Genomic DNA, 25770 nt, shown 5'->3' with positions numbered 1-25770 from the left:
CGAGGCCCGGCCGCCCGGCCGCCCCGCGAACTACAACACCCGAAGTGCACCGCGGCCGGCCGCCGGCCCCGCCCCCAGCCGGCGCCCCCCGGGCTGCCGCTGCTATGGCAACGCGGCGTCGCCGCCGAGGTCGGGGCCGAGGCCGCGGAGCCCCCGGCGGGCGGTGCGGGGAGGGCCGGGGCCCGGGGGGGACGCGGGGCTGGGGCGGCGGGAGGCGGCCCCGGGGGAGGGGGGCGGCAGGGGACAGGGCCGGGCCCCGAGAGGCGCGAGGAGCGGGTTGGCAACGAAACAGAGGGAAACAAATGTGCACGTGCATGAACGTGCCCCCAGGGAAGGCGGGCATGGGGAGGGGGTTAGAGCTCTTCTTCAGCCCCCACCTTTCCGTATAGTACCGAAGGGAAACGCAAAAACAGAACAAACCATCCGCTAAGCTTACACGTATCTGTGTGACAGCTAATCAGTAAGGATAATAAAAATATCTTCTGTGCTCAAGATTACCACCAATACAGAAAGTGATGCAAATCCAAACGGTGTTAACACATACTCTGCGGGAGCCCATCTATCACTGTCCACAGTTTACTAAATAAGGTCAAAAGCTAGCAGCATTAAGTTCCTCACCCTGTGCTGTGCGTGTATTTCAGTGCATGCCTTGAGCAACATTTGCTCTGCCCACAAACATGTAACAAATCTGAAACGCTTTGCCCTGTTACTTGAAAGGCTGAGTTAAATCTATTTCTCCACCAGGGAAAGATGACAACTTCTGCTGAGAAGCTGCCCTTGAGTCCCAACACTGGGAAAAAGCAATCTTCTCATCTGCCTGTCTGCGCAAATCCTGGCAATCCTGTGTTTTCCTGTATGCTGGACCCCAGAACGCGGATGATCAGTAGTCCTTTGAGAAAGCCTCAGGTTTTACTGTTTAAAACAACTTCGAGTGAATATGGTGCTATACCGCCTACTTCACAGATGTTACCCTGTACTTACCATCCAGTAGATCAAACATTTACAAAACACTTACTCACTTGTGGGTCATCTCAAGATGGTTATTTGAATACTGCCATTGACAGAAGTAGGGTATATGACTACCCCAATTTGCAGCATACTCTGTAAAAATGGCTCTCAATTTTCTCAGACTTAGCCCAGACACTGAGCTTTAAGAAAAGAAATCTGACTTTGTTAGTGACAGTTATTCCCAGAATGATTGAAATGTTTAATTTATCTTGGTTTTGCTGGGTTGAACAAGATGCATCAAAAAGGATGTAGCACATTTGATGATATACTTCTCTGAATCAGACCTAAACCTGTAAAAATAAAGCTTTTGAAACTGATATCATAAATGTGTAACTCAAGTGTGTAGAAAGAGTTAAGTGCAAGAGTCATTTCACCTGAAGGTTTATGTTTTAATTAAAGTATTTTCTGCTTTTAAAACTTAAGGTCAGTCTCCACATTCCTACATTTCAGGACACTAATATCAACGTAACAAATATGACTTAGATATGGTATATGTATCACCAGCTCAGGTGTTGAAATCATCACGTTTAACATCCATTTGCTCCCAATGTAATTAAATGAGACAAGGCAGCCTTATTCATACCACCAAAGACACCTCCTTCCCTAACTTTCCTCTAGAGAGGGCACTGTGTCTATTTCACAGCAGTACAAAAATGTGCCTGTCCATATCAGAAAGAGCCTTTAGTAACTATAATGAATCACTGCAATACAAATATCTTATAAAGATGTATACAAATTGTTCTAACAGACTCCAAAAACAACACAGAGAATTAGGGACTTATAATCAATGCCTGCTTTGTATTTTCTTCTTCACTTTGCCAGTGACTCTCTTCCTTAGCCCCCCTGCTTCCTCTCAGTAATTATATGAAAGACAGTAGCCGTATTTTGGCAAGTACAGCATTACAATCAACCAAGACACTTAAGTTCCTGCACTGCCCTCCTTTCAACTGCCATAAATGAAGTATCCACCTCCTCGCATTGCAATGCAGCAGGTATCTGTAGAAAGACGGCACAGCAACTACCCCAAACATTTCCGACTGAGCTCAACACTTCTCTCAAGGCTCTCCACCAAGCAAATGGAAGCAACACCTGCCATCGAGTACAAAATGTATGTTTTATTATTCAGCCTAACCAATACACCACAGAAAGCAAAAACATGACAACTCCGTATCAAAAGGATATACAGTATATCTAAGTGTATTTGTTATAGTACCATACCTGCAAAAAATATTAATTCATATATCTGATCTTCTATAAATTCTATAAATTCTGTCGGTGCTCCAAGTGAAACAAAAGAACGTCTAGTTAACAACATATCAAAGAGAACGTGAACTAAGACTCCTGATGCCCTCAAAAGGCACCTCTCTCAAAAAGTTCCTTTTTAATTTTGATTTTTTTTATGAATTTTGCATTGTTCCTTGAATTATGTGTCGAATCTTCTCTGCATCTTTTTCTATAGTTTTATTTTTAGGATCGATCTTGAGAGCTGCTTCATAATCCTGGAGACCTAATACAGACACATTATAAGAATGTCAGTCATTAAAATGCAAGAGTTTTTTCCTCTTTAGCAACTAACTGGAAGTAACCGTTCCCAGTCACCTGCGTAAAGTATTGCTCTTGAATTTTGCTGTGGAGCAAGATAGATCACAATGACAATAGGATTTACTTTTGTCAGTAAATCAAATTTATATCTTGCTTATATTATTTTTAAAAACATTTTAGTGGAAACATCACTAGTATATATTTTCAGATACCAAAATATGAAAACAGAGCCGCTCATTCATACATATGTGTATATACACACACCAACTAACTGCTTTCTTTCGTGTAAAGACTTTTCGTAGTTTAGGGCTCCTATCCACAGACAGTCTTGCAGTTGTTGAAAACGTGCCATTCAGTTAATAAATAGACAAATGAGCACTTCAGCCCAATCTACAACAGAATCAGTCTAAATTAAAAAATAAGCATACTGGATAGAGGAATTACAGAGGGGGGGAGTGTTCAAAAGTGTTCTGCAGAAGACAGAAAAACTGAATGACAGAACAAATGTGCATGAAAACAAGAAAAAAATACATGAACTGTGAATATGATAGCTCAAAAAAAAAAAACAAGTAGAGGAATGAATTAAATAAATTACATAAATCCTCACTTATCTTCTTTTAATAAAGTTTCCAAGTGCAAATAAAATTGAAAGGAAACAACAAAGAGATTCCTGGGCAGAAAAAGGTAAGAACTGGGAAAAGCTCTACATTGACATTTTGAATATTCTTTAGTTTTTATTATAATCTTTCACTTGTAACTTTGCCTTACAAAGCCAACCTGAGAGGGACACGTAATTCAGATACTGTCACAAAGATCACACATACCTGATGAAACAACTTGCTGGTCAACACAGTTATGTTACTACGTAGTTCACAAGCAAATATTTTAGAAATATGTCAGGTTATTTTAAGTCAGTACATTCTGTAGTTGCTAATACTATAATCTCAAAACCAATAAAACATTGCTTCACGAGCAAAAGAACTTGTGCAATCTAGTTTCACATGAGTTTGCATCCCACATTTGAATGCCTTTCATTCACTCTACAATAATACCTTCCATGGCCACCAGGTTACCACAGTCAAGAGTCAGCCACTATGCACAAAAAGAATGAACATCAGCACACCAAAGGGAGGATACACAACTCACTAAAGCCTTTTCCTCAATGGAGAAACTACTTTGTACTGCTTACATTAAGAGTAAAACCAATTTTCCTAAAACATGTTAAAAAAAAAAAAAGAGTGGAATTGCAATTAGCCAGCAAATTTAATAAAATTAGGGTATAAAGATTCATAACAAAAAGAGAGATTGCATACACTTCCTTTAATGTCTTTCCTAAAAAAAAAAAAAGTGCAGTCTCATTGAGCTGAACAGAATTACTTGCTTGTCAGTATTAATCCATGTGTGTGTTCATAAAATCAAAGTCTTACCTTCAGCATATAATTCCAGCTGACAAAAGGCTGTACCACGTCTCACATATGCTTTTACTCGAGCATTCTCATTATCAGGAACAGGTGGTGTCAGCAGTTCTAGTGCCTTTACAAATGAAAATAGCAAAAACATTTAGAGGTAGATTTTCCATAATTTTCCATAATTCTGGTTTGTTTGTTTCCGTTTACACATACTCTTTTCACTTACTAAGTAAATATTCAAATGTAATTATATAGCTTGTGAATCTCATAGCTAAGATTCCTATCTGCTGTCTCATAGTTTGGTAAATACAGTGTCATTGCCATGGCTAAAAACTCATACATACTATGCTAAATGTTCATTCAAATAATTTATTTTATTTTCATAAATGGTATCGCCTATTATGCTACAAACAAACAAACAAAAAAAATCACATGTTGCAGCACCAGTTACTCTGAAAAAAAAAGGGGGGGGGGGCCTTCAAGCCTCAAGACTTATTAGTTCAAAAGATAATAATTCTGAAACAACTTTCTCCAAATTTTGTCAGCTACCATTTGAGGTCACTCCCCTCTCGTTGCACAAGAGAAAAAAAAAAGAGAGAGATGCTAATAGAGATGATCCAGCCCTTCTTTTAAAATGTCTGTATTGTTTTTAAGGTGTCTCTGTCATCACTACCATCATCCTTTCTTTCTTCCCACCAAATGAAGAACAATGTAACATAATACAATGGGTATTCGTGTATATTCTGCACCTTTCCTGCTCAAAATTGTCTTTTTTTTTCCAAGTGCAGGTATTCCTTTAACATTTTACCAGTAAAGAAATGTGTGCTGAGTCAATCAGCATCATAATATCAATTCTGAATTTAAAAATTTTGAATTGCACTAATAATTATTTACAGATCTGCTTGAAACAGAAGCATCACAGTAATAAATCACAGTCATGTGTAAGAAAACAGTCTGAGAACTTATATATTTATACCTTAGAGGAATCTTCAATGGCTTTGTGTAAATTCCTCAGTTTAAGATGGCAAGCAGCACGATTCAGATACAGTAGCGGACGCTTATTGTTTAGCCGGACTGCAAGGTTATATGCATTTACAGCTGCAAGATAGTTTCCTGTTGCAAACATTTTGCTAAGTATAAAACAAAAAGTGAAACGTAATTTAATTAAGGTGATGCATAATGAAGTAAATACCTACTTATTGTTAACAACAAATTTTTTAAAAATTGAAATTTTAGCAGCTTGGTCAGTCATAACCTATTCTGAGAACAACATAGGTGAAGTTCAGTAAAACTTAATGCTCAGAATATAGCATAACAACACGCAACTTTGCAAAAATAGACACTGCCTAAAAGCAGTGAAGATCAATAAAAGGTGAATGAACACTTCTATGCATTCTCCTGACTGATTTTTCAAGTGATGTATGTGATTGTGATTGCTTATTTCATTTTAAATAAACCTTCAAACAGAACCTAACTTACTTTCCTTTGTCCTTTAACCAGTCTGGATTCTTTTCCTCTTCTTTTAAGTCTTCCAGCTCAGACAAATCAGCACTTATTATTCTTCGAGCTTCTGCTTGTTTATGTAGCCACTTTTAATATACAATGAACAAGTATTATTTTTGAAGTAAAATTTAAGTTTTGCTTTTGTCTATTCACTCAGTCCTATCAAAAGAGTTCTATTTGTCATGTATTTTGGACAGAGAGAAATATTTAATAATGTAAGACGGGAAGATTTTCCTATTTTCCCCAAATATTGCTATGTGGTAAGTAAGGTTACCACATTACTAATATATATTCAATAAAGCTCTTTTAGAGACTCTGTAAGCTTCTGTGAGCTTCTTTTTAAGAAGACAGAACTTAACAAACATTAAGTATAAAGAAATTTCAAATCTTGTACTACATGGAATTCAGTTAATATTGCAAATTTTTCATTAAAAAAAAAGAAAAAAAGAAATGAAACTTTATTTATCACAATTACATGTTTGGTGAAAATATATCTCTTTAATATATATTTTATTTAAATTAAGATTTAAATAAGACAGTATTCTTTGGCTGTTGAGAACATTGTTCAGGTAACATTTCTGTCATCTTCCTGAATAAACAGTAATAACTGACCGTCTTGGAAGATAACAGAAGCACCATACTAAAAAGAGAACAATCTCTACCTCCTCCTCTTCTGCTACACGAGATTCTCGTAGGGCTGTAGGAAAAACTCGTGACGTGAAGTTGATTTTAATTGTACCAGAAGATCGAGGAGCTGGTAGTTGCTCTTCCTTTAAATTTTCTGAAAACATACTATAGGAACCACTACCTACAAAGAGAATTGGAGTATTGGAAATGAAAAATGAAGCAAAAGTGATTTTTTCCTGTTTTTCTACCAAATTCTTAATTTATTAATTCTGCATGTTAGCAATAAATCTCTAATAATAGCACGGCAAAAGTTTGGACTTGTTCTTTTGAAGAAAAGTTTCAAATAATGTTTATTCTTGCTGTATATCATGCAATCTGTTACTGACTACATTGTCTGTCACGAATGAACATACATTCTGCTTACACCACCATCTCTTTCACTTACATGACTCTCTGTTGAGGCAAGTGCAATACAAACAAAACAAGAATGAACAATTTTCTCTTGATCTAGTTCACTATTGTCTCTCTGTAGGGCCAAGGCATGGGATAGAGTGAAAGCAGACTGCCTACTTCTATGAAAACTAACAGTTGGATACCTTAGTGGTAACATGAACTCCACTCTCAGAAACTTTGCAACACACTATTAGAAAGACTTCCTGTTCTACTCTCCTAAAGCCTACTGCAAAACTTGCCCTTTTATTTCCAAGGACTTAAATGAGAGCTAAGAACTCGCATGGTATTGCTCAACAAATCACAAGAAAATAAAGACACAAAAATAACTGCAAAATAAAAGAATTAATTCAGTATGGTGGACACAAAGATAAATGATGCACTAGAAACATCCAGGAATAACGTTACATCCATACACTGAAGAATGGTAAAACGCATCCCAATAATACAACCTTTTGTAGGTTTGAGTCTGGTCTTCAGAGTTTCTTCACTAGGAATGCTAGTTTTGTTATTTTTTTCCTTTTTCTTCTCCTTTAGTTGCCCTACTTCTTCATGTAGTTGCCCTTCTTTTTGTACCTTCTTTTGATTCTCAACATCTTTCTGCTGATCTTCCCATAACTCCAACTCCTTAGTGACTTTCTGCCGCTCCTGTTCTTTCAACTCTTCAATTCTTTTTCTTTCTGCTTCTTCTAGCTGTTTGAAAGATAAAACTGAGTTATGTAGCATCCAATAATACGAGATCTGAGTAAGAGATACCATTATTTTCCCAGTTTCATTTTCTAAGCGCATCATCACCATTAGTATGATCCCACAAGCAGAGTTATGAAAGACATTTAAAAATAATAAGGAAAGATTTCTAACTAGCTTTTAAAAGAAGTCATAAGTTTTAACTATTTTACTACCACTACACAGGTGTATGGTCCCAAAACAGTCAAAAATAAAGTTTTATTTATATTTTGAAGAATACAATCCACAAATAAACCTTTGGTAGGTTTTCCTGTTGTCTCCAGAGGTCATTTTGGCTCACCACACAAAAGTACGCTGTTCGCATACCTTCTTTATTCTGAAAAAAAAACTTTTTTTTTTTTTAATCTACTTGGACTGCTTTATTATACTTGATGATAAAGCTCTTCCTGCCTCTGATTCAATAATGATAATGATTACTTTATTAAGAGAGGTAGGAAGTGCCTTCTGATGAGGCCCTAATTACCAGCAATTCTAGAAGATGACACTTCACTGTTCATTAACCAAACTTTTGCTTCAATATCCTAGCTATATTTCAACTCCGGAATATACAGAAATGTGAACATATACCTTAATTTTAATGCTTTATTTCTTCTCTCTCCACTTCTCTTTGGAATTATTACATACAAGAAATAGATACAGCCTTTCAGCTGAGAAAGTTATTAACTGCAGATTATTTTGGTCGAAATTGCATATGCAATCTTAGAAGTTCATTGCATACCTTTAAAAGTTCATTTAAACACAAATGAAATTACCAGACTTTTTATATACATTTAAGGAAAAAAAAAGTGTCTTAAAATACACACAAAATGCAGAACAACAAAAATACCACATACAAAAAACAACAGCAGTGAACATCTGATAGAGAACAACAATGAATAAATAAGAGTTTTTATATATCCATGCTTTTGTCAGCAACAAATGACCAAACACTTGGGCTGTTGCAGAGGCCACAAAAGATTAACATTTTGCCACATTATTATTGTCTCCTTTCAGCTGATGAAAATCTGAATTCCTCACCAATATTTTTCATGAGAAATATTAATGGAAAATGACAACTTCTTAGTATTTTTTCTATATCATTTTCATATGTGGTAGTAGATATGTTTTAAGTGCAAATTAAAAATAAGATTCTCTACCACTGTAATAAAAATTAGTACTTCTTACATTTTTAAGGTACATTTAACAAAGCAGCTGCCAGATTAATTGGCAATTAATTATGTTTACACGTATGATAGAGATTTTTCCAAATTTACCTTCATTGTGGCCTCCAAAGCATATTTTTTATGTTCTTGTTTTGTAACTTTTTTTGCTTCTGTCTCCTCTTTTGCCTTTTCATGGGCTTTTCGAACAGCATTCTCTCTTAGATATTGCAGTGTCTCCTTACTAGCTTAAAACAAACAAAAAATATTTTAGAAATTTAAGCCCAAAGTTTTACTGTTACATACCATGTTCATAAAAACAGAAATTCTCTTTTCTCTTTATCTAAGAAAATATAACTTCTCAAAATCCACAAAGCAGTCTTTATCAAGTCCATCTCTTAAAAAGAAAATCTAAGATTTGCTTAAACACTCAATGTAAGTTTTATTAGAAACTTTGTTTTGTGCTCACTATAGTCAATGTTTTGACGTTCCTTGTTAAAAAAAGAAAGTAGAAGAGAACAGACAACGAACAACACGATTTAATTTAGCTTGAACTGTAGAGCAGAGAATTTTTTTTTTCTCCAAAACTGCTTTTTCTAGCAGTTTATCTCTTTTCAGTACTTCAGCAGACCACTTCAGAACTTCAACTCCAACAGTTGATTTTGAAGGTCAGTGTGGAACTAGTAAAACCACAAAGACCACCTGCAATTTCCTATGAAGGAGCTGAAGGTAATTCAGAATAAATTAATTATAATATCCCCAACTGACACCATACTTTTCAGTGACAGGTTAGAGTTCATACGTTTTCTGAAAGTTACTGATACACACGAAAAGCCATGAAGGTAAAGGTAATATTTTTCTAGACCAAATAATACAGTTGGAAGAGCAGTAAAGCACATTTTGGCACAATTTGGGTTCTTTAAACGCAACTTATTTTTCACAAGAGAAAGCTTACCATTCTCTAGAGTTAGGGAATCCCACATGCCCACTTCCTTTTTATACAAAGTGAAGAAAACGATTCCATTTCCAATCTTCGCTGTGCTGTTTGTATCATCAATAGGAGCGTATAAGATGGCTTCAAATAAAAAGGGAGGAACGCTTACCTATAAAAATATAATTAATGAACATGTACTAATACTTAAATTTGTAATGAATTACCAGATAGTCGAAAAACTCAGTGCAAGCATACAGCAAACCTCAGGAAACACGTGCTACTGACAAAGCTAATTGGCTTAGTATGCCATACCGAGATTTTAGCTCCTATTAGAGCAAATAAAAGAGATGGAAATAGTTTGTTTTTCAGCACTGAAACAGAAGCAGTAGACCTCCAATTTGTAATCATTTTGATAGCATAAACAGCTGCGTCTAGGGAAGGCAGCTATCAGCTACTGGGTAGTAAAAGTATTAGTAAGTATGAACAGAGAGACAGTCATTCTCTCTAGCGCGACAGGTACTTAGCAGCCTGCAGCACACAAAGGGGGATTACGGGTTAAAGATTATATAAAACCGTACAACTGACGGTGCAGCCACTGCACATCAAGCCTGTGCTTTCCGACAGCGCTATAAAATGACTGACACGCCGGCTTTCAAGGCAGCGAGTCGCACGACAGACGCCTGCCACCGCCCCACCTTGAGGTAGCGGTCGGTGCAGAAGATGTTGGCAGCGGTGACCCGCACGCCGGGCACGGGCAGCGAGAGGAAGACGGCGGAGCCGCTCTGCCGCCAGCTGTGCTCCCGCAGCCACACCGGCATGGCGCCGCCCGTCGCCAGGGCCGCCCCGCGCCCGTAGCTAGGGGAGAAAGAGAGCTGCCGGGGCTCTCTGAGGGCACTTCCGGCTCTCCCCGCCGCTCGTGGGAGGTGCTGGCAGGCCCGCCGCCGCCTTAGCCAATGGCACGCCGGGGGCAGCGGGGCGCGGCGCATGCTGGGAGTTGTGGTCCCCGGGGTCAATAAGTCTCACGTCACCCCCCTAATCCCTCCCCCCCCCCCCCCCCAGCGGGGGGCCATGAAATACCAAGTTTAAAACCAGACGCACTAGTTAAGGTTTCTGATGTGTAACACTGAAGATTCAATTTTCATGTTTTATTAGCTATATTCCAAAGGAGCGATCAAATGGTAGCAGTTATTATTAAGAGATAACTGTAGTTTTTCATCGTTACAACATACAAATAGGTATCACAAAGGTTTAAGAACTTTTTCAGAGGAGGAAAGCCACAATAATCAATATGATCTCTAGGACAGTCTCCAACTTCATTCACCCAGACCACTATCATCTGGGTCTGGTTTCAGATCTGGTGTCATCAACAGGAATCAGAATTCAATTCCACATTCCAAGAGTATTCAAAAGTACACGAGGAAAAAGATTTAATTGAAAGTCAAAATACTTTAGGAATTTTTGGCACATGTAACCTTGAAAAAAAAAAAAACACACTTTGCTCGCTGTTTCAAAATCATGGTATTGAAAGAGCGACATTGGATAGAACGATTATAATGTAACAGCAATTCAAAATCCCCTACCACTCCAGAATGTAGCTGTGGTGATCCCAAATGCATTCTTCAGTTTTGTAGAGTCCACTCACGGATAAGTCTTACATTTGTGGAGTGCTGGCCTTCTGCTTTGGTCATCCAGGTGTCATTTTTAGTTTAATCACAGAGAATATACTGAAATGAAGCAGCTTATTATTTATTCCTGCCAGCAATAAGACATTACACATACACAATTTATAATATAGGCCATAAGTACATTTACCAGTATTTGATTTTCTTAAGTTACACCAAATAGCTTCAGTACATTTTAAAAAAATCTCCAATCCCCCTTACCAGTGTTGTATTGGTATGTATCTACAAAACCACCACCGGTGTCATAGACATTCCACACTGCTAGCTTGCTTGGACGAATGACTGAGCTCTTGCTGTGACACTTGCAAAATAAGCTAGAAGAGAGGTCCATTCAGGATCTTTCTTCTGCTGTTACTAATTTATCAGTTAAAAGTGCAAGAAGCTTCGTAGTGAGAGAAAGGAAGAGATTAAATGTTCCCTTGAAAAATTTAAATACATATTTCCTGTGCTCTGAAGGATGGAGATTTGTATTCCCATCAAATCTTAGTAACATTACTCTGGACCGTCTAGTTTCTAATATATTCATATCTTCCAGGAGAGGTTATTTCATTCCTAATGGCTTTGGAGGCTTAAAAAAAATATCTTTGTAATATGCATTTTGTTATCTAATTTATTTAATAATTCCCCCCCCCCCACCCCCCAAATTCTTTCCCATTTCTCTCATCCCTATTTCTTAAAAAGAACTGTCTTCAGTGTGTGGCTTGGGACAATCCACACCCCTGCTTCTAAAGATTATTGGTAAGGTACTGATTTCCGATGTGTTAGATCTGACATTTCAGCAGAAAAAACGTGAGTAACTTAGTAAGAATTTTATTAATTGGAATAAATAATTATTTGCATAATCTCTTCCCAAAAGCAAAAAAAAATCAAATCTATTCAGGCAAATGATGCCTGAGCTTTCCTTCAAGAAATAACAGGGTTCATGGTGCAAGACCTTTTCTAATCTGCTTTGAAGTTAATTCAGATTAATGCCTCTAGAGAACAGCAGACTTCACTAAAGGCAGAAGCTGCCTTTTTTGATCTTACACAGTTTCTTGCAGGATTATGCCCAATCCAAATGCGTTCTCACAGGCAAAACATTTGAAGAGTTAACTTATGCATTACATCATCTTCATAAATCGAAAGGCAATTTCCCCAGACACACACACAAAAAAAAAAATCTTTATTTTAAAGGAAACTGAAACCAGACAACAGAAAGCAAAGGTACACACAGTGCTGGACAAAAATCTACCATGCACATTTTCCAAGAACACTTGATTCAGATTCTTATAATTGTTCTTCTAAAGGGTCAAATACCACATCATTATAAAAAAATAATGTCAACACTCTTAATTAGCTCATATTTTGCACTGCTTGGATGGCAGTAGATTGGTAACTTACCTTTTTCAACTCACTTTTGAAAAAAACTTTTATCTCTAAAAGGAAAATATGGACAAAAAAGTCCAAGTCAGAAGGCCCTAAAGAACACAGCATCTGCTCTAAAGGCCATATACAAAGGCTTGGAGAACAGACTGTCTTTCAAGTAAAAATCCCTCAACTACTACACACTTCAGAAAAAAAAAGAAAATAAGAAAAGAACAAATATATTAAAAGTCTGCCCTACTCAAGTTACACGGAAATTCAGGTTTAGACCATCCTTTAGCAGATAAGAGTCTCCAGGAATAAAGGCAACACCTCTCATGCCTCCAACCATGAACTGTCTCCAATACAGCAATTCCTGAAATACAGTGAGCATACCTCCGAGGAAAAAGGTGGGGCTGGATCAAAACTTATTCTGAGATCTACAGTTTGTTTGAACATGAAAAGGATAATTCATCATGTACAGTAAACAATACAAAAATAGGTGCTCCATATGGTCTTGGTATAAGTTCACTGGTTCAGAAATGGCTAAGGGCAAAACTGAATACTTTAAGCTATAGGCAGCACCTCTAAGAGGCTGAACACCATTCAGAATTTATTATCTCAGAAGTGATGACACACAACACTAGGGCACTAAAGAGACCCTTTATTTCCATATAAAGCAACAAGAAATTGGAGGCATTCCATACAAAGAAGTGAATGTGCATAACTCAGTATGTAGTGTAGGACAGTTATATTGCCTTGAAAGTTCTGCTAAGTACACTTAATTTTCCAATTTTAAGGAAGAGTCTATTCTAATATAGAAAGCTTCAGACAAAACTTAGTCATTGCAGAATAACTTTAAAGTACATCCAGTTCTACATCTTCCTGCATATATCTAATCACATCCAATAGATTAAAAAAAATAAATCATGTTTTGTAATCCAAGTAAAGGGCGTCAGAATAGGATTTTCACACCCATGAGCTTACTACCTACATGTTCACCCATTTGTCAGTGGATACCGTCAAGGAATTCATGCTAATAGTTACAGCAACAGGAGGACAATGCACCTAAGTGCAGCATGTTGTGAAATGTAGTCTGTTTTAATTATCATGAACTGCTACCATCTATCATACCTCATTCTATGCAAGATACCAGGCCAGCTACCAATCCATAAACAATAATGTATCACATACTTCATAGAGTAGCTTAAAACACATCATGATATGAAATAATTTGTATTACATAGTAATTTAATCCCTCGCCACAGGGTTCATGTTGGACAAAGTCTGGAAACTTTTTTCCAATTTGAATTACATACATTAACTTTGCCACACACCACAGCACTAATGCATGTATTACTTTAGACATGCTCTAATTTAAAATTGAAACAAAAAAGTTGTTGCAAAAATACATGTCACCAATGTGGAACACATTCAAGATTGTTTAAAAGTACTGAACTGATATTCCCAAAACAGGTATATTTAAGCAGTACATAAGGAAAGATTAGTTTTAATATGAAACAGTCATTTAAGTCACATACAACATGATAAGAAGCATGACTTCCTCTTTTAATAATGTTACACAAATACTTGCTGGCAGGCAATGTTTATATATAAAATGAAAGGGACATATTTAATGCAGATGTGTTACCGTATTAAGTTGAAGAAAGACAAATGTTAAAGAGGTGCTACATTTGAACACCGTTGATTTTGTAAAAATCTCAAACCATAAAAAGCATTTCGCTTATAAACATCAGAGGCCCAGAACTGCAAAAGCTCTGAAATATTCTTGACTTCGTGCATGCAGTTCCACTGACTTCATCACATACTTGAAGCTAAGCTTGAAAAATGTACTTAGAAAATTGGTTCTTAGACAAAAAATAAATAAAAAAGTCAAAGTATATTCATTTTTGAGGAGCCCCCAGCATTATATTTTTGTTTTAAACAAAGAAAAACCTTATCACTTTTGTCTCCTTCATCTGAAGATTTCAAATAATAATTAGGCCTCTAAACACCCTTTAGAAATAAGCATTAGTCCAGTCCTCTGAAAGAAGAGACTGAGGCACAAACAGCCAACCTGTTTGTCTCAAGTTGTCGAAGCAATCAGTGAACCAGCCAGAAACCAGATTCATGACACCTACTCTCTAGCCTATACACACCTTAACAGCAATAAAGTATTTGAAAGAGAATATTTTTTTTTTCTTATTTAAAACTGGTCTCTGGCAAAAACTAAGTATTAAGGGCAGTTTAGGCCAGTTTACACCTAGTTATTTCAGCCTAGGGAAAAAAAAGAAAAAAACACATTTTCAGCAGTATAGGCTACATTTCTGAACGTGATGAGCTATTTGAAAAGGATATAGACCTTTCCCACAAAATGTTAAGGTTTGTAAGACTTCCAAAATCTTTGTGATATTTTGGTGTGCAGCACCAGTAGTCTAAATCACTAATAATGAAATAATCACATGATAGTTCAATACAAATTGTTTCATGTAGAGTATTAGAAAAAAGCTCACCTATTCTAACCAGCCCTCCCCCCCTTCTATAACTAATTTCTAATTCTAACCAGCTGACATTTTCCTAGTACTTTACTAATAAAACATGATTGTTGTTTTCCCTGTGCATACTTAAAGTACTACTAGTCAATACATGCAGAGAAAAACAAAAGTATAACTCTCTCTCTCTCTAGGTAAGAAGTCCAGGTATGCCAAGAGCATATCAATAGCGTAAATATATTGGCCAGATGACTTTCTGAGATCCTAATCAGTCCTCTCTGTGATCAGTATGATAACAAGTTTGATTTTGTTGCTCGTTTTTATTTTTTTTTTTTAAACTGTCATTTGCTAACGCCTTGAATTTGCAGGTTAATACACAGAAAATTCAGTGGGTTACAAGCCCACCATGGTACCAGTTTAGAAAAAATGAAATAAACTGTTAGAGTAAGTTTCACAGATACATGATTTAAAGACTCATAAAATTATATTCCAGTAGAAGTTTAGAATTTAAATAGTGTTCTTACAATGTCTTGCTAACTTATATACAAAATACTTGCTTAACTTGAAACAGGATTAAGGGAAGAGATTTCAAAAATTACATGGCTATTTTAAGTATGTCTGCTCCAAAATGTTAAAACATTAACTGGGCGTCTGAGAATAACTGCCCCAAACATCTCACAGTTGGAAGGGCATTGTGAACTGCCCACTTGGATAACAATATCATCATGGGAACTTTTGCTGAACTTTCAGTCACTGAGCAAAGTCTTGATTTCATTTACATTGCTCTAAGTCTGAGCTAGCTCCACAAACTTCACAGTGTAAGTTGTTGCAGAGATTTTATTTGTTCCTCTAGGAAACAATTTATCTAAACAAAGTTCGGTTTAATTTCTACTTTAGATACCAAAAGTAAATTTTAACAGTCAGTCAGTCATTAGGAAATCTACCGAAAATGACAACTCTTGTAACAGAGGTTGTTTTTATTCGCTTGTTTGGTTGGTTTTACCATCACACCTCTAACAAAACAAGATGAAGTTTAGTCTCTGTACTAAATAAAACAAATAGTGCTGAAAACAGGAGCTCTGGATCTGCCTTACACTTCCTTTACATCACAGTACAAGAAATCCTCAAGATATGAGCTGTCATTTACACTTCGAACATTTCCTTTTTCTTGATGAGAGGCATTACAGAAAAGGAGAGCAATGCTACACTTCTCCAGTAAAAAGGTATAAAAATGTTATCAGTATTAAAATAAAAGGACAGTTATGTACATCCATGGAGTATCTCCTAGGCCAGTACTGCAGCAGAGCCCATTTAAAAATCAACACAATGGTGAAGTAGCAGACAGGCCTTACTTTTCGGTCATTTGCATAACTTACCATAAAAAGAGCCTTTAAATATAGCTGCTTATATTCTACATAGGCTCCTACACTATTCATCACCACAGATCTGAACACCTTCTATTACATTAAGGAAACTGATCAGTACCTGTAACGTTTGGCTTATGATCTAGTTTTCAAACAATCACCAATTAAGTTTCCAGCACAGTGGTGAGTATTACAGACAGACTATTATTACAGTACCACCTTTTATTAAGTTAAAATAACATTTTTCTCTACAGAAACACTCATTTTCAATTGCATATGCAACTTTAGCACCCTGCTAAGGCCCAAGTGTTCAAGGCTAGATGCTTCCCCACATTTAAAAAAAAAACAGATAAGAAAAAGAGTGGGGGTATTTCTGAAATCAAGAATAAGATCAAATTATCCATATAAAAAGAGAATTCTTAGAATCAAACATGAAGCTCTAGTGCCATTCATACTTATCAGTAGGATCTCAAGTTTAGAAAAAATGCTAAATTTCTGCTTGCTAGCTCCTGATGTGAGCTAAACTCACCTGACATGAGAGTTGTATTTGTCTTCACCCTAGATTTTCTGTCCCCATGAAGTTGCAAGACTGGCTGAGGCAGTGGTGGGAATTCAGTGTTATGACTTTGCTGGTGAAATTGTCTTGTAGTTCAGTCTGTGCTAAGCACACTCCATTGCCTCCCACCCTTCTTCTTGCCAAGAGGACTGTATAAGCTCAGGATGACTGAGCAGGCTCTATCTGAAAGCCCTAGGAGATGGGCAAGACTTACCCTGTGTAAATTCCTTCTCAATCTTCAGGCAGCACTGAGGCTGGAGACTAGAACCACCAATAAGACAGGATGAACGAGAGGTGCACAACTGCACAGGGACTATATCTTAATATATGTGCTTAAGATAAATTAATTAAGTTTACATATGCAACCCTAGTTTTGGTATTCTCTAGATTTAAAGCACTGGACTTTGTAAACTCGATCTAACTTGTTCCAATGTAATGATAGTTTGTAACTATTTCCACTACTGCAAGACCTAGTAAGAGTCCTCAGCAAGTATTTGCTGAGAAGTAAAGAGATCATTGCCTTTTGAAGGAAATACCAAGTTTTAAGACTTAGTGGGTTTCACTGTGTTACTAAGTATGAAATCATTGATTTTAGAATCATGTTAATGCTCTACTGCAAAAATAAGAAAAAGCACATACAAAATCCCCTGTATTTATTCTAAAATTAAAAACTTTTAGCACTGCACATTCCTCCATGACATCTCCACTATAATCAAAGAAATAATAGCAAGAATATCAGTAATGGACACTCGCCAAAAAATAAAAATAAAAAATGCAATGAGTACTTGCATACATAGTACCATTAAAACCAAGTATTAAATGCTAGTGTTAGGTAACACGTTAATACTAGCAAATTAGAGGCTATTCATACAGGCACATTTTTGCCTTCAATAAAGTTGTCAATGCACTTCCTACTTCTGATCAGTTCTCAGTTATGTTTTACAGTTTAATCAGAAACAAAAAGTATTCAACCCTGTAAAATATTTGCACACATAAAACTAAGAGTACAAAAGCTGAGATGGAACTTTATGAATGAAAACAGATTAGGGGGAAAAAAGATGATAGCAATCAAACACAACCGATTGTCTGCAGAAAGTGAAGTACCCAATTTGCAACCAGATCTTCGGAGCAAGAATTTTAACCACGACCACCAGTTTACATTGTTAGCCATCCGTATTCAGTGCGGGTGGTCCTGCAGTCTCTCTAGTGCGCATTAGCTGGACGTCTTTGTCAGCCATACATGTATCACAGCCCCACACTGCTGATGCTTCTGCTGTAAGAAGGCCATACGCTGACTCAGTCATGCCTGTACAGATTCGATGAAACCATTTTTGACAAGAGGCTTCACACAGGATGGCATCCTGGTCATCATTAACTTCATGTGTACAAATTCCACATGGATAGACGGGCTCAGAGGACGAGTGACCATGACGACTGGGATGAAGGGGAGTTTTGCTGCTCTTTTCAGAATTGCATCCTTCAGCGGTACCTCGAGGCTGGCGGGACTTACTCTGCGTCCCATTTGAATGACCAGCATTAGTGTTATCAGCGCTATTGGAATGGCTATTATCCTGATTTACCACATTGTTTCGTGTGACATTTTTTAGGTCATTGTTACCTTGACTCACAATGTCCTCTGTCCTGTGATGATGCTGATGAGCAGCAGTGTTCTGGCTGGATGCTTTGCTTGCACCTTGACTAAAGTCTTGCTTTTGTGCTGATGATTTTGCCTGGTTGTAGGTGTTTGGTGGAGGAACAAAAGAATGGTTCGACTCCAGCTGAGAATTTGGGAAATTTGGATTGTTTCCAGGACCAAAGTTAGATGGCACATCAGGGTGAGGTATCTGTCCAGAATGGCCAAAGTTCTCACCAGGATTTGGTCTGAAATGCTGACCAGGCATACTGACATTTTGATTTATCTGACCACTGCTATACGGTGGTTGATTCCCAAAACCTGGGTTATCGTGTGGGCCAAAGCTGAAAGAGTGGGGTCGGCTAAAGCCCATTCCCAGAGGGTTTTGAGGAAGGGGGTGTGGTTGGTTTCTGAGGGAGTAAGAACCACCATATGGCGAGGACACTCTGGGCAGCATGTGAGGTGGCATTCTGAAAGTGTTATAGCCTCCAAAGCCAGGATAACCGGGATTACTAAAATACGGATTTCCTGAAGGAAGTGGTTTATAAGACACAGTATTATAGTTGTCATCAAATGGATTTGCAGCTACAAGGTGGTCAGAGCTTGGATTCGGCGGTGGAGCATATTCAGATGGAGGTGGAAATGATGATCCCTAAAAATATTTTAAATACAACATTTAAATTAGTTTTACTATGTCCCCGCAAGAGAGACCAACCACAAGGTTCTGGATTAGCAGCACTACTGCTAAAAGAACAGTTCAGCTGTTGTGTACAGCTCACCCGCTATACCCTGCCAGGCTATCTGAAATTTCAGTGGGGAGGGGAGAGAAGATTTAGGGCTCCAAATGACCAAGTGGTTTATAGTAATCTCAGTGTTGTTTCAGGAACTGTACAGTTGCACAACCATGCTTCTGAAACACTACTTAATGCGTGACTTTTTTCCCCCCCCCTTCATCTTCTACTTAAGAAAAGCAACAGTACAGAAAGCCACGTTTCATTTAAACACATGCACAACATGTTCCAAGTGCTGAAGAGCAGATTTAGAGTATTTTCTTAGATTCATTTTTGGGTTCAGTTTGCTGAATACATATCTTTTAAGACACCCCACTTTTAGGAGAATATACAAACCTAAAATACCAATGTTACTATAATCCTAAAAAAATAAATAAAACAACTGTAGAGAACATAGAATATAGGAAATTCCTATACACAGACTCCTATGTACCAGAGGAGTCCCTTAAGTGTATCTAGTGACTGTGGACTGTCTGAAGTATTGTCAGTAGGTAAAAAATACAAGGATTCCTGGTTACAAAGCAAAATCAAGTGTCTAATAGAGCCCAGGGGCTGCTCAAATGTCATCGGAGTGGCTATACAATTGAATTTCATTCTAGACCAGCCTGTGAGAACATCTAGCTAGTTCACCCTCACCTCAACTCTTTGTGCTAGCTGCTTTCAGAAAGCACAGCCTCGTACTCATAAACAAAGACTGAACATACCTTCCCCCACTCCAAATTTCTGCTGTCCTGTGAGTTTTGAGCCTCGTAAGAAAACAGAAGAAACTAATCTGCCTCCCCTCTGCGGTTATTGCCATTCCAGAACACAAGAAAAAACTCCAACAGCAGAGAGATCTGAAACCCTGAAATTAACTGGATATTTCTCAGAGCAGGTTCTGCCGTGACTACTTGAAAAGAAAACAAAACTTAAGAAAAAAATTCCCATCTCAATGGATTCTGGATAGGCCAAACAAGAAGTGATTGTTTGACCTGTATAAATACAATTACTTTCATTGGACAGTAAAAAAATAACAGATACTCTCACTCCAAGCTGAATAAACACACAAAGAAAAATTCTGCACTACAGATATCTAATTGCTTTAGATGTTTTGTATTCAGGCTTCTTTTTCTGAAAACAAACTATATAGAAATGACAGTTTGCAAGGATACACTGGAAAGGAGCCGAACCTGCCTGATAACTTTTGCTTGAAAACCACTTGGGGAATATGCCACGAGTTTGGTCAAAGCATTAACAAACTGCACTGATGCACTGGCCCACAAACCTACATATATAGGAATAAAAGTAAGAAGAAAAGTAGTCTCATCACAACTACTTGTGCTGTACAGATTCTACCAATGGCTACAAAGTCATTAAGAGAAAGCCTGTCTCAGAATCAAATCCATATGGCAAAATACAAGTCGTTGCAGTCTCACTGCACTCCTTCCTTTGTAGGACCTCAGTAACCTGCAGAGACCTAAAGTAACTTCAGTGAGAGTAACTAGTATGATGAAGTTTCACGACGGTGACAAAGAAATGAAGATTTCTGCTTCGCAGTACAACTAAAATATTTTGTATGTGAACGCTATTTGTGGGAATAGACTGATATTCTGAACAGAGCAAGATAGTCATTCCAGCAAACAACATCTGAGTACGCTACTTATTGAGAAATCAAAAGAATCAAAGGGAATTTACCTGTGTATTTGCTTTGCGCTTTTTCTTATCAGGGCTTCCGAGCTGTACTCCTGGTCCTCCTAACCCATCCAATCCACTGTCACCACCTACAAAATTTCAATCAGTGCAATTCTGCATTAGTTCTCTTAGACGTATGCCTCTGCCTGCCATAGCAAGAGATATCTGTCACAAATAATGAACTTGCATTAATTCTGGTGCCCTACATTGTAAATCCTCAGGAAGCAAATACCTGGAGGTAAAAGTTAGCATACCTCGCACACAGCTACCCGACTTTATTACCACTCTAATATCCCATTCATGCTCATTACAGTTTCAATAAAGCTTTCCATTTATTTTACATTTATCAGTCCCTTGGTTCTTCGTATCTCTGCTTCACCAGTCAGAAGTATTTCTTGTTTGCATAAAGCATAAAACTTTTTCAAGAACTGCTTAAAACCATGCTAATATTCACCTCCTATTTAACTTACACAGACACGGCATTAATCAAACTCACTGTACCGCCACACAACAGTACATTACAATATGCCATGAAGGAAAAAGCAAACAACAGTAGATGTGTGAATGAAAACCACTGGAAACCTGCCATATTGTTTAGACCGATCTCCAGTTTATCAGATCTGAATTTCTCTAAATGCAAGACTTAATCAAAAAGATACCTGCCAAAAATGAGAGAGGCTCTAGGTGAGACTGCCTTATTCTGCAGAAATCTCATAGTATAATTGAGCACGGCTGCTCTGGCACAAGAAGAAGTAAAGACTGTTCATTTCATTGATCACCTGATTTCACTCTGAGCAATACAAAGAGATATCTGTACTTCACCTGGCACTCATCTCTGCCTCAAGAGTGGGACAAGCTCTCAAAGTTGTATAAATTATGGCTTTCATTTTTAAAACTCTATTAAGACCATAGACAAAAAAGAAAAGATTCTAGCAGATTCCTTATTATCCCAGTAGGTTTGCCTTCCTGGGGTTCAAGGGATCTGCCATCATTTGGGAACGCAGAGGTGACCACGAGCCAAAGTATGGAAATTGCTTTCAGGTGACACCAAAGCAACACATTTTAATATTTTTACATTAAGAAACTATATGCTACTTCATTTTTTCCCAGACTCATTAAGATAGTTGCTTGTTTACTTAACTAAAAATAAAATAAAAATATAGCAACAGCATGGAACAGTAAGACTGGGGCAATCCAGGATGAAAAATTTGCTGTTATTTAAAACTCAAATTCAGAATACAAGTCAAACTTAATCAAGATGCAAGCATATAGCTGAACACATGGGTTTGCCTTTATCACCAAAGGCAACCTGAAGATAACTATGAATTATGAATAGCATTATGCAAAGAAGCATAATGTGTGACATTACACCAGCTCCTCATTAGGCAAGTATTCCCAGCAGACAGCTATGCCAGCTTTAGGAGTGTACAGTAACATAACACAGAATCTCCCACATAGGAAAAAATTAAATCTACTGTATACAAACAAAAATATCCAACAGTTATTTCAATACTCCTAGTCAAAAGAGGCCTGTAACCATCCCCTGCAATGACTTTTCACATGGAGCACTTCCTTTCTTTTCTTCTACACCCTGCCCTCCCTCCACCCCCAGCACTTTTTTGACCTAAGAGGTTTCAGGGAAACTACCAGTCCTACCTCAAATAAAAATCGAATTCTGCTTGGGCTTTAATAAGTTCTTTTTGGCTTTGGCTTTTGCAGAAATTTCATCTCATTTTTTCATATATGTAATTCCCAAAACATTTAATCATTCATATGGTAATTGGGCATCCCAAATCTACACCTATCATTACTGGCAAATTTTAAGTCTGAATTTTAGAGACTAGGGCATGAAGTCATTATCATGTTCCCAAAATACACTCATGCTTTAGCAGAACACATGCTGGTACAACCGACCATCAGAATAACTGGGGATTACTCTGGAAAAAAAAAATCCTTACTGCCTTGATTTAGAATATAAAATCCTGCATACACTTAGCAAGCTATGAAGCACTGCAACCACATTACTTGTGGATACTATATGATCACAGCATAAAGTTTATATAAAAGATGACGAATGTCCCTTAAATTCCTATCCTATAAGTCATCTTCTTGATAAACTATTTGCTCAAAACTGTCTCTGCATTTCCCATCAGCTTCTTCTTCTCCTGCATTCTTACATGCTTAGCATACATTTCAGTGGGAGAGCGTACTGTGGCCACCCTTCCTCACAATTGCATAATATACACTCCTGTTCATGGTCCCATACTCTCAATATATAAAGTGTTAACTGCTGATAGCAGAATGTTACAAACATCCAGATTTCTTTTAACTAACTTCAACAAGTAGCAGCACAGCAATTACTAAGTCTACAATGAAGTACATAACTGTGCACCATACGAGAGCACGGCTTTGCTTTAGAGAAGCTACAACTTGATGAAATTGTGTACAAGTTCCCTCTCCGAGACCTTGGTCTTCAACAACTTACGCATATATGCCTTACAATTCTAATAAGAGAAATTGATGAATAAGCTCCACCAATTTCCACATGGGTTACTCACATGGGTAAAGCCAGTCATTTGCCTAGGTTTACAGGACTGAGTCCTACGGCTGGAAGCGTACAAAGCTTTTGTATTTTCAGTTCTCGCTGTGTGAGGCCAATGATTTAATTTAGCCCCAAAAATTTACATTTTCCCTGTGGATTTCATAATGATTTAATTTATACATGAAAGGAAACTGAAAGTTAGTCCTAACATACCTCCAAAAAAAGAGTGAATAAGGGTCATTTTCATGCAGCCAAAATAAACTTTCCTGAAAGTCACTTCTGGTACCTGCCACACAGGCTTTTCATTAAAATGTGTACTGAGCATTTTGGACATTGTGATATTTGCACTAAGGGTGAAAAAAAATTATTTCACCTTCTGAGACTAATTTTGCAGGAAAAAACACAATCCTTTTGACTGGGACACCACATATGTGAATGGATTTAGAGAGATAAATACACATCTGATAACTATTTCCCTATTATGTTATAGATGAAATATATTTCAGCACGTATTCAGCAATGTATTCGCATTTGAGCGGCGCAGGAGTAAATCCCACATTCCCATTGACTTCACACACAAGACAGACGCTTTCAATGTTAATCAGGAGAACCGCAACTTGCAGTTTTCTCTGCACCTTCAGAGATTATGTTTTTTATATGTATAATTTATGCCATACTTAACATACTCAAATACACTATGGAGTAGTTCCATGGTCACCGGCAAGCCTCTGCCTAGCTCTTCACAGGATAGGTGCCACAGTCTTTTTAAACAGTGCTCGAAGTAAGAAGGTTTTCCCAAGTATTATAAATGACTGAATATAGTTTCCATTATGGACAGAAAACTGAAAAGAGTCAAATTTCAACCAGATTTGGTGAGCCTGTTCTGTGGCCCTGATCCCGTGAACAGTTTTGATATTAAGCAGTAATCCCATGGAGCTCGGCGGGTAACTCTGGCACATGAAACTGTACGGGCTGAAATATTTGCAGAATCAGGGCTTGAGAACGGAGCCTAATGAATCCCAGTCCCCTTTGTAACCCTGCTGCATATTTTCATTCTCCCATTCTCAAGGTTGCAACCTTACTAGAGCAGTTTCAGAAAAGTGACCTGTAAATCAGGGACAACGTGGATAGCAGAATCCCCACCTTTCCCCACTTACTCACCCGCATAAAGCCTAAAACGCCAGGAACAATAGAATTCCAGGGGCAACGCAGGAGGGGAAGAAAAGAGAAGCAAGAAATGCCATCCAGAATCATTTTGCCATAATTTTCACCCAACTCCGTCACTCCACCACCTCCCATGATTTCACTGAGAATTGCATTGCTGCTTTTAAGGACTCCAAGGATACAACTGCCGCTACGTAAGGAGATGTGCTGCTGCCTTAAAGTCGGTTGTGCAGCCCAACTCGGAAGAGATATCGCGTTTCCACCCTTCTCCTTGCGCATTTCAAAGAAATGCGTACTTCAAACCTCGCTGGAGCCGTACAACGGGACTGCTAATGAAAGAAGAGACTGGAGGCTCGCTTCGCTCCCCAGCGAGAAGAAACAAAAACCCAACTAAAACCCAACGCGAGAGCAAGGTCAGGGCAGGGGAGCGAAGACCCGAGTGCAATTTACGGGCTCCGCATCGGCACTCGCCCGGACATGTGGCACCGCCGACGTCTTCCCTTGCGCTCCGGGGACGCACGCTGCATACTAATGGACAGCAAGACCAGCCGTCCGCGAGCCCGCACGCCTCCTCCCGCGGGGCAGCGCGGCGCTGCTCGGGGCTGCCGGCGCCTTGCCAGGCCCGGAGGCTGCGGGAGCCCGCGGGGCCGGGCCGGGCCCCACCGTGCAAACTTAGCGCGGCTCCCGCCCGGCCCCGGCCCCAGCCTCGGCCCCGGCCCCACTCCCGTGAGGGAGCCGCGGGCAGCGCGGCCCGGGGCTGGGGGCTGGGGGCCGGGCGGTCGGGGCCGGGGCCGGGGCCGGGGCCGGGGCCGGGGCGCGCATCCCGCGGCACCGCCGGTGTCCCCCTGACGAGAGTTAGGCCCTGCTGGGCGCCCCCCGCCGTACCTCGGGATCTCTTCAGCGCAATGGGGTCCTTCTCCTGTTCCGCTGACATTACAGACAGCGGCGCATGGCTCCCAGGCGGCAGGAATCGGGGCTCTTTGATGCTGACTCCGCCGCCGCCGCCGCCGCCGGCCCGCACCCCGCCCCCTCCGCCTCCGCCTCCTCCACCGCCGCCACCGCCCCCGCCCGCCGCTGCCGTAACCGCCGCCCGCTCGGCGGAGCCGCCGGACTTTGCAAAGTTTGGCAGTGGGGGGGCTCCGCCGCGGCAGGGAGCGGGGCTGCGGGCACCCGCC

At 38.9% G+C, this 25770-nt stretch overlaps 3 protein-coding genes across 6 annotated transcripts; 1 reads left to right on the top strand and 2 right to left on the bottom strand.

Annotated features, from left to right (window-relative positions):
- The first annotated feature begins 6 nt into the window (after positions 1–6).
- PIERCE2 (piercer of microtubule wall 2) lies at positions 7–1430 on the top strand. 2 transcript variants are annotated; one of them, XM_067003842.1, is made up of 2 exons: positions 7–129; positions 745–1430. In XM_067003842.1, the coding sequence occupies exon 2, from the start codon at positions 751–753 to the stop codon at positions 1105–1107; it is 357 nt and encodes a 118-aa protein (XP_066859943.1). In that variant the 5' UTR covers positions 7–129; positions 745–750; the 3' UTR covers positions 1108–1430. The 2 variants fall into 2 exon arrangements, with proteins under 2 accessions (XP_066859943.1, XP_066859942.1); XM_067003841.1 differs by having other exon boundaries at positions 74–163.
- A 673-nt stretch (positions 1431–2103) lies between these two features.
- On the bottom strand, positions 2104–10274 carry DNAAF4 (dynein axonemal assembly factor 4). Of its 3 annotated transcripts, none has more exons than XM_013177344.3 (9): positions 10055–10268; positions 9381–9528; positions 8540–8673; positions 6992–7232; positions 6125–6270; positions 5439–5548; positions 4936–5089; positions 3978–4083; positions 2104–2515 (listed from the first exon to the last, which is right to left on the bottom strand). In XM_013177344.3, the coding sequence occupies exons 1-9, from the start codon at positions 10175–10177 to the stop codon at positions 2406–2408; spliced, it is 1272 nt and encodes a 423-aa protein (XP_013032798.2). In that variant the 5' UTR covers positions 10178–10268; the 3' UTR covers positions 2104–2405. The 3 variants fall into 3 exon arrangements, with proteins under 3 accessions (XP_013032798.2, XP_066859940.1, XP_066859939.1); XM_067003839.1 differs by lacking the exon at positions 2104–2515 and adding an exon at positions 2524–3882 and having other exon boundaries at positions 9938–10120; XM_067003838.1 differs by lacking the exon at positions 2104–2515 and adding an exon at positions 2525–3882 and having other exon boundaries at positions 10055–10274.
- A 2757-nt stretch (positions 10275–13031) lies between these two features.
- Positions 13032–25663, bottom strand: PYGO1 (pygopus family PHD finger 1). Its single transcript, XM_048060088.2, has 3 exons — positions 25481–25663; positions 20893–20978; positions 13032–19079 (listed from the first exon to the last, which is right to left on the bottom strand). The coding sequence occupies exons 1-3, from the start codon at positions 25527–25529 to the stop codon at positions 17958–17960; spliced, it is 1257 nt and encodes a 418-aa protein (XP_047916045.1). The 5' UTR covers positions 25530–25663; the 3' UTR covers positions 13032–17957.
- Positions 25664–25770: the final 107 nt, after the last annotated feature.

This window comes from Anser cygnoides, chromosome 11, assembly GCF_040182565.1.
Source record: "Anser cygnoides isolate HZ-2024a breed goose chromosome 11, Taihu_goose_T2T_genome, whole genome shotgun sequence".
Taxonomy (NCBI): Eukaryota; Metazoa; Chordata; class Aves; order Anseriformes; family Anatidae; genus Anser; species Anser cygnoides.
This window is presented reverse-complemented; position numbering and strand designations above follow the sequence as displayed.

Bases quoted from the DNA above. Each gene is read 5' to 3' on its own strand.
- PIERCE2 (XM_067003842.1), top strand. From the start codon at position 751: ATGACAACTTCTGCTGAGAAGCTGCCCTTGAGTCCCAACACTGGGAAA.
- DNAAF4 (XM_067003838.1), bottom strand. From the start codon at position 10,177: ATGCCGGTGTGGCTGCGGGAGCACAGCTGGCGGCAGAGCGGCTCCGCC. The intron at 7,233-8,539 runs GTAAATTTGGAA...TCTTTCAAACAG, and splicing joins CTTTGGAGGCCACAATGAAG to CTAGAAGAAGCAGAAAGAAA. The intron at 4,084-4,935 runs GTATAAATATAT...TCATTTGTAAAG, and splicing joins CCATTGAAGATTCCTCTAAG to GCACTAGAACTGCTGACACC.
- PYGO1 (XM_048060088.2), bottom strand. From the start codon at position 25,529: ATGTCAGCGGAACAGGAGAAGGACCCCATTGCGCTGAAGAGATCCCGA. The intron at 20,979-25,480 runs GTACGGCGGGGG...GAAATTTTGTAG, and splicing joins TGCGCTGAAGAGATCCCGAG to GTGGTGACAGTGGATTGGAT. The intron at 19,080-20,892 runs GTAAATTCCCTT...AAATATTTTTAG, and splicing joins AGCGCAAAGCAAATACACAG to GGATCATCATTTCCACCTCC.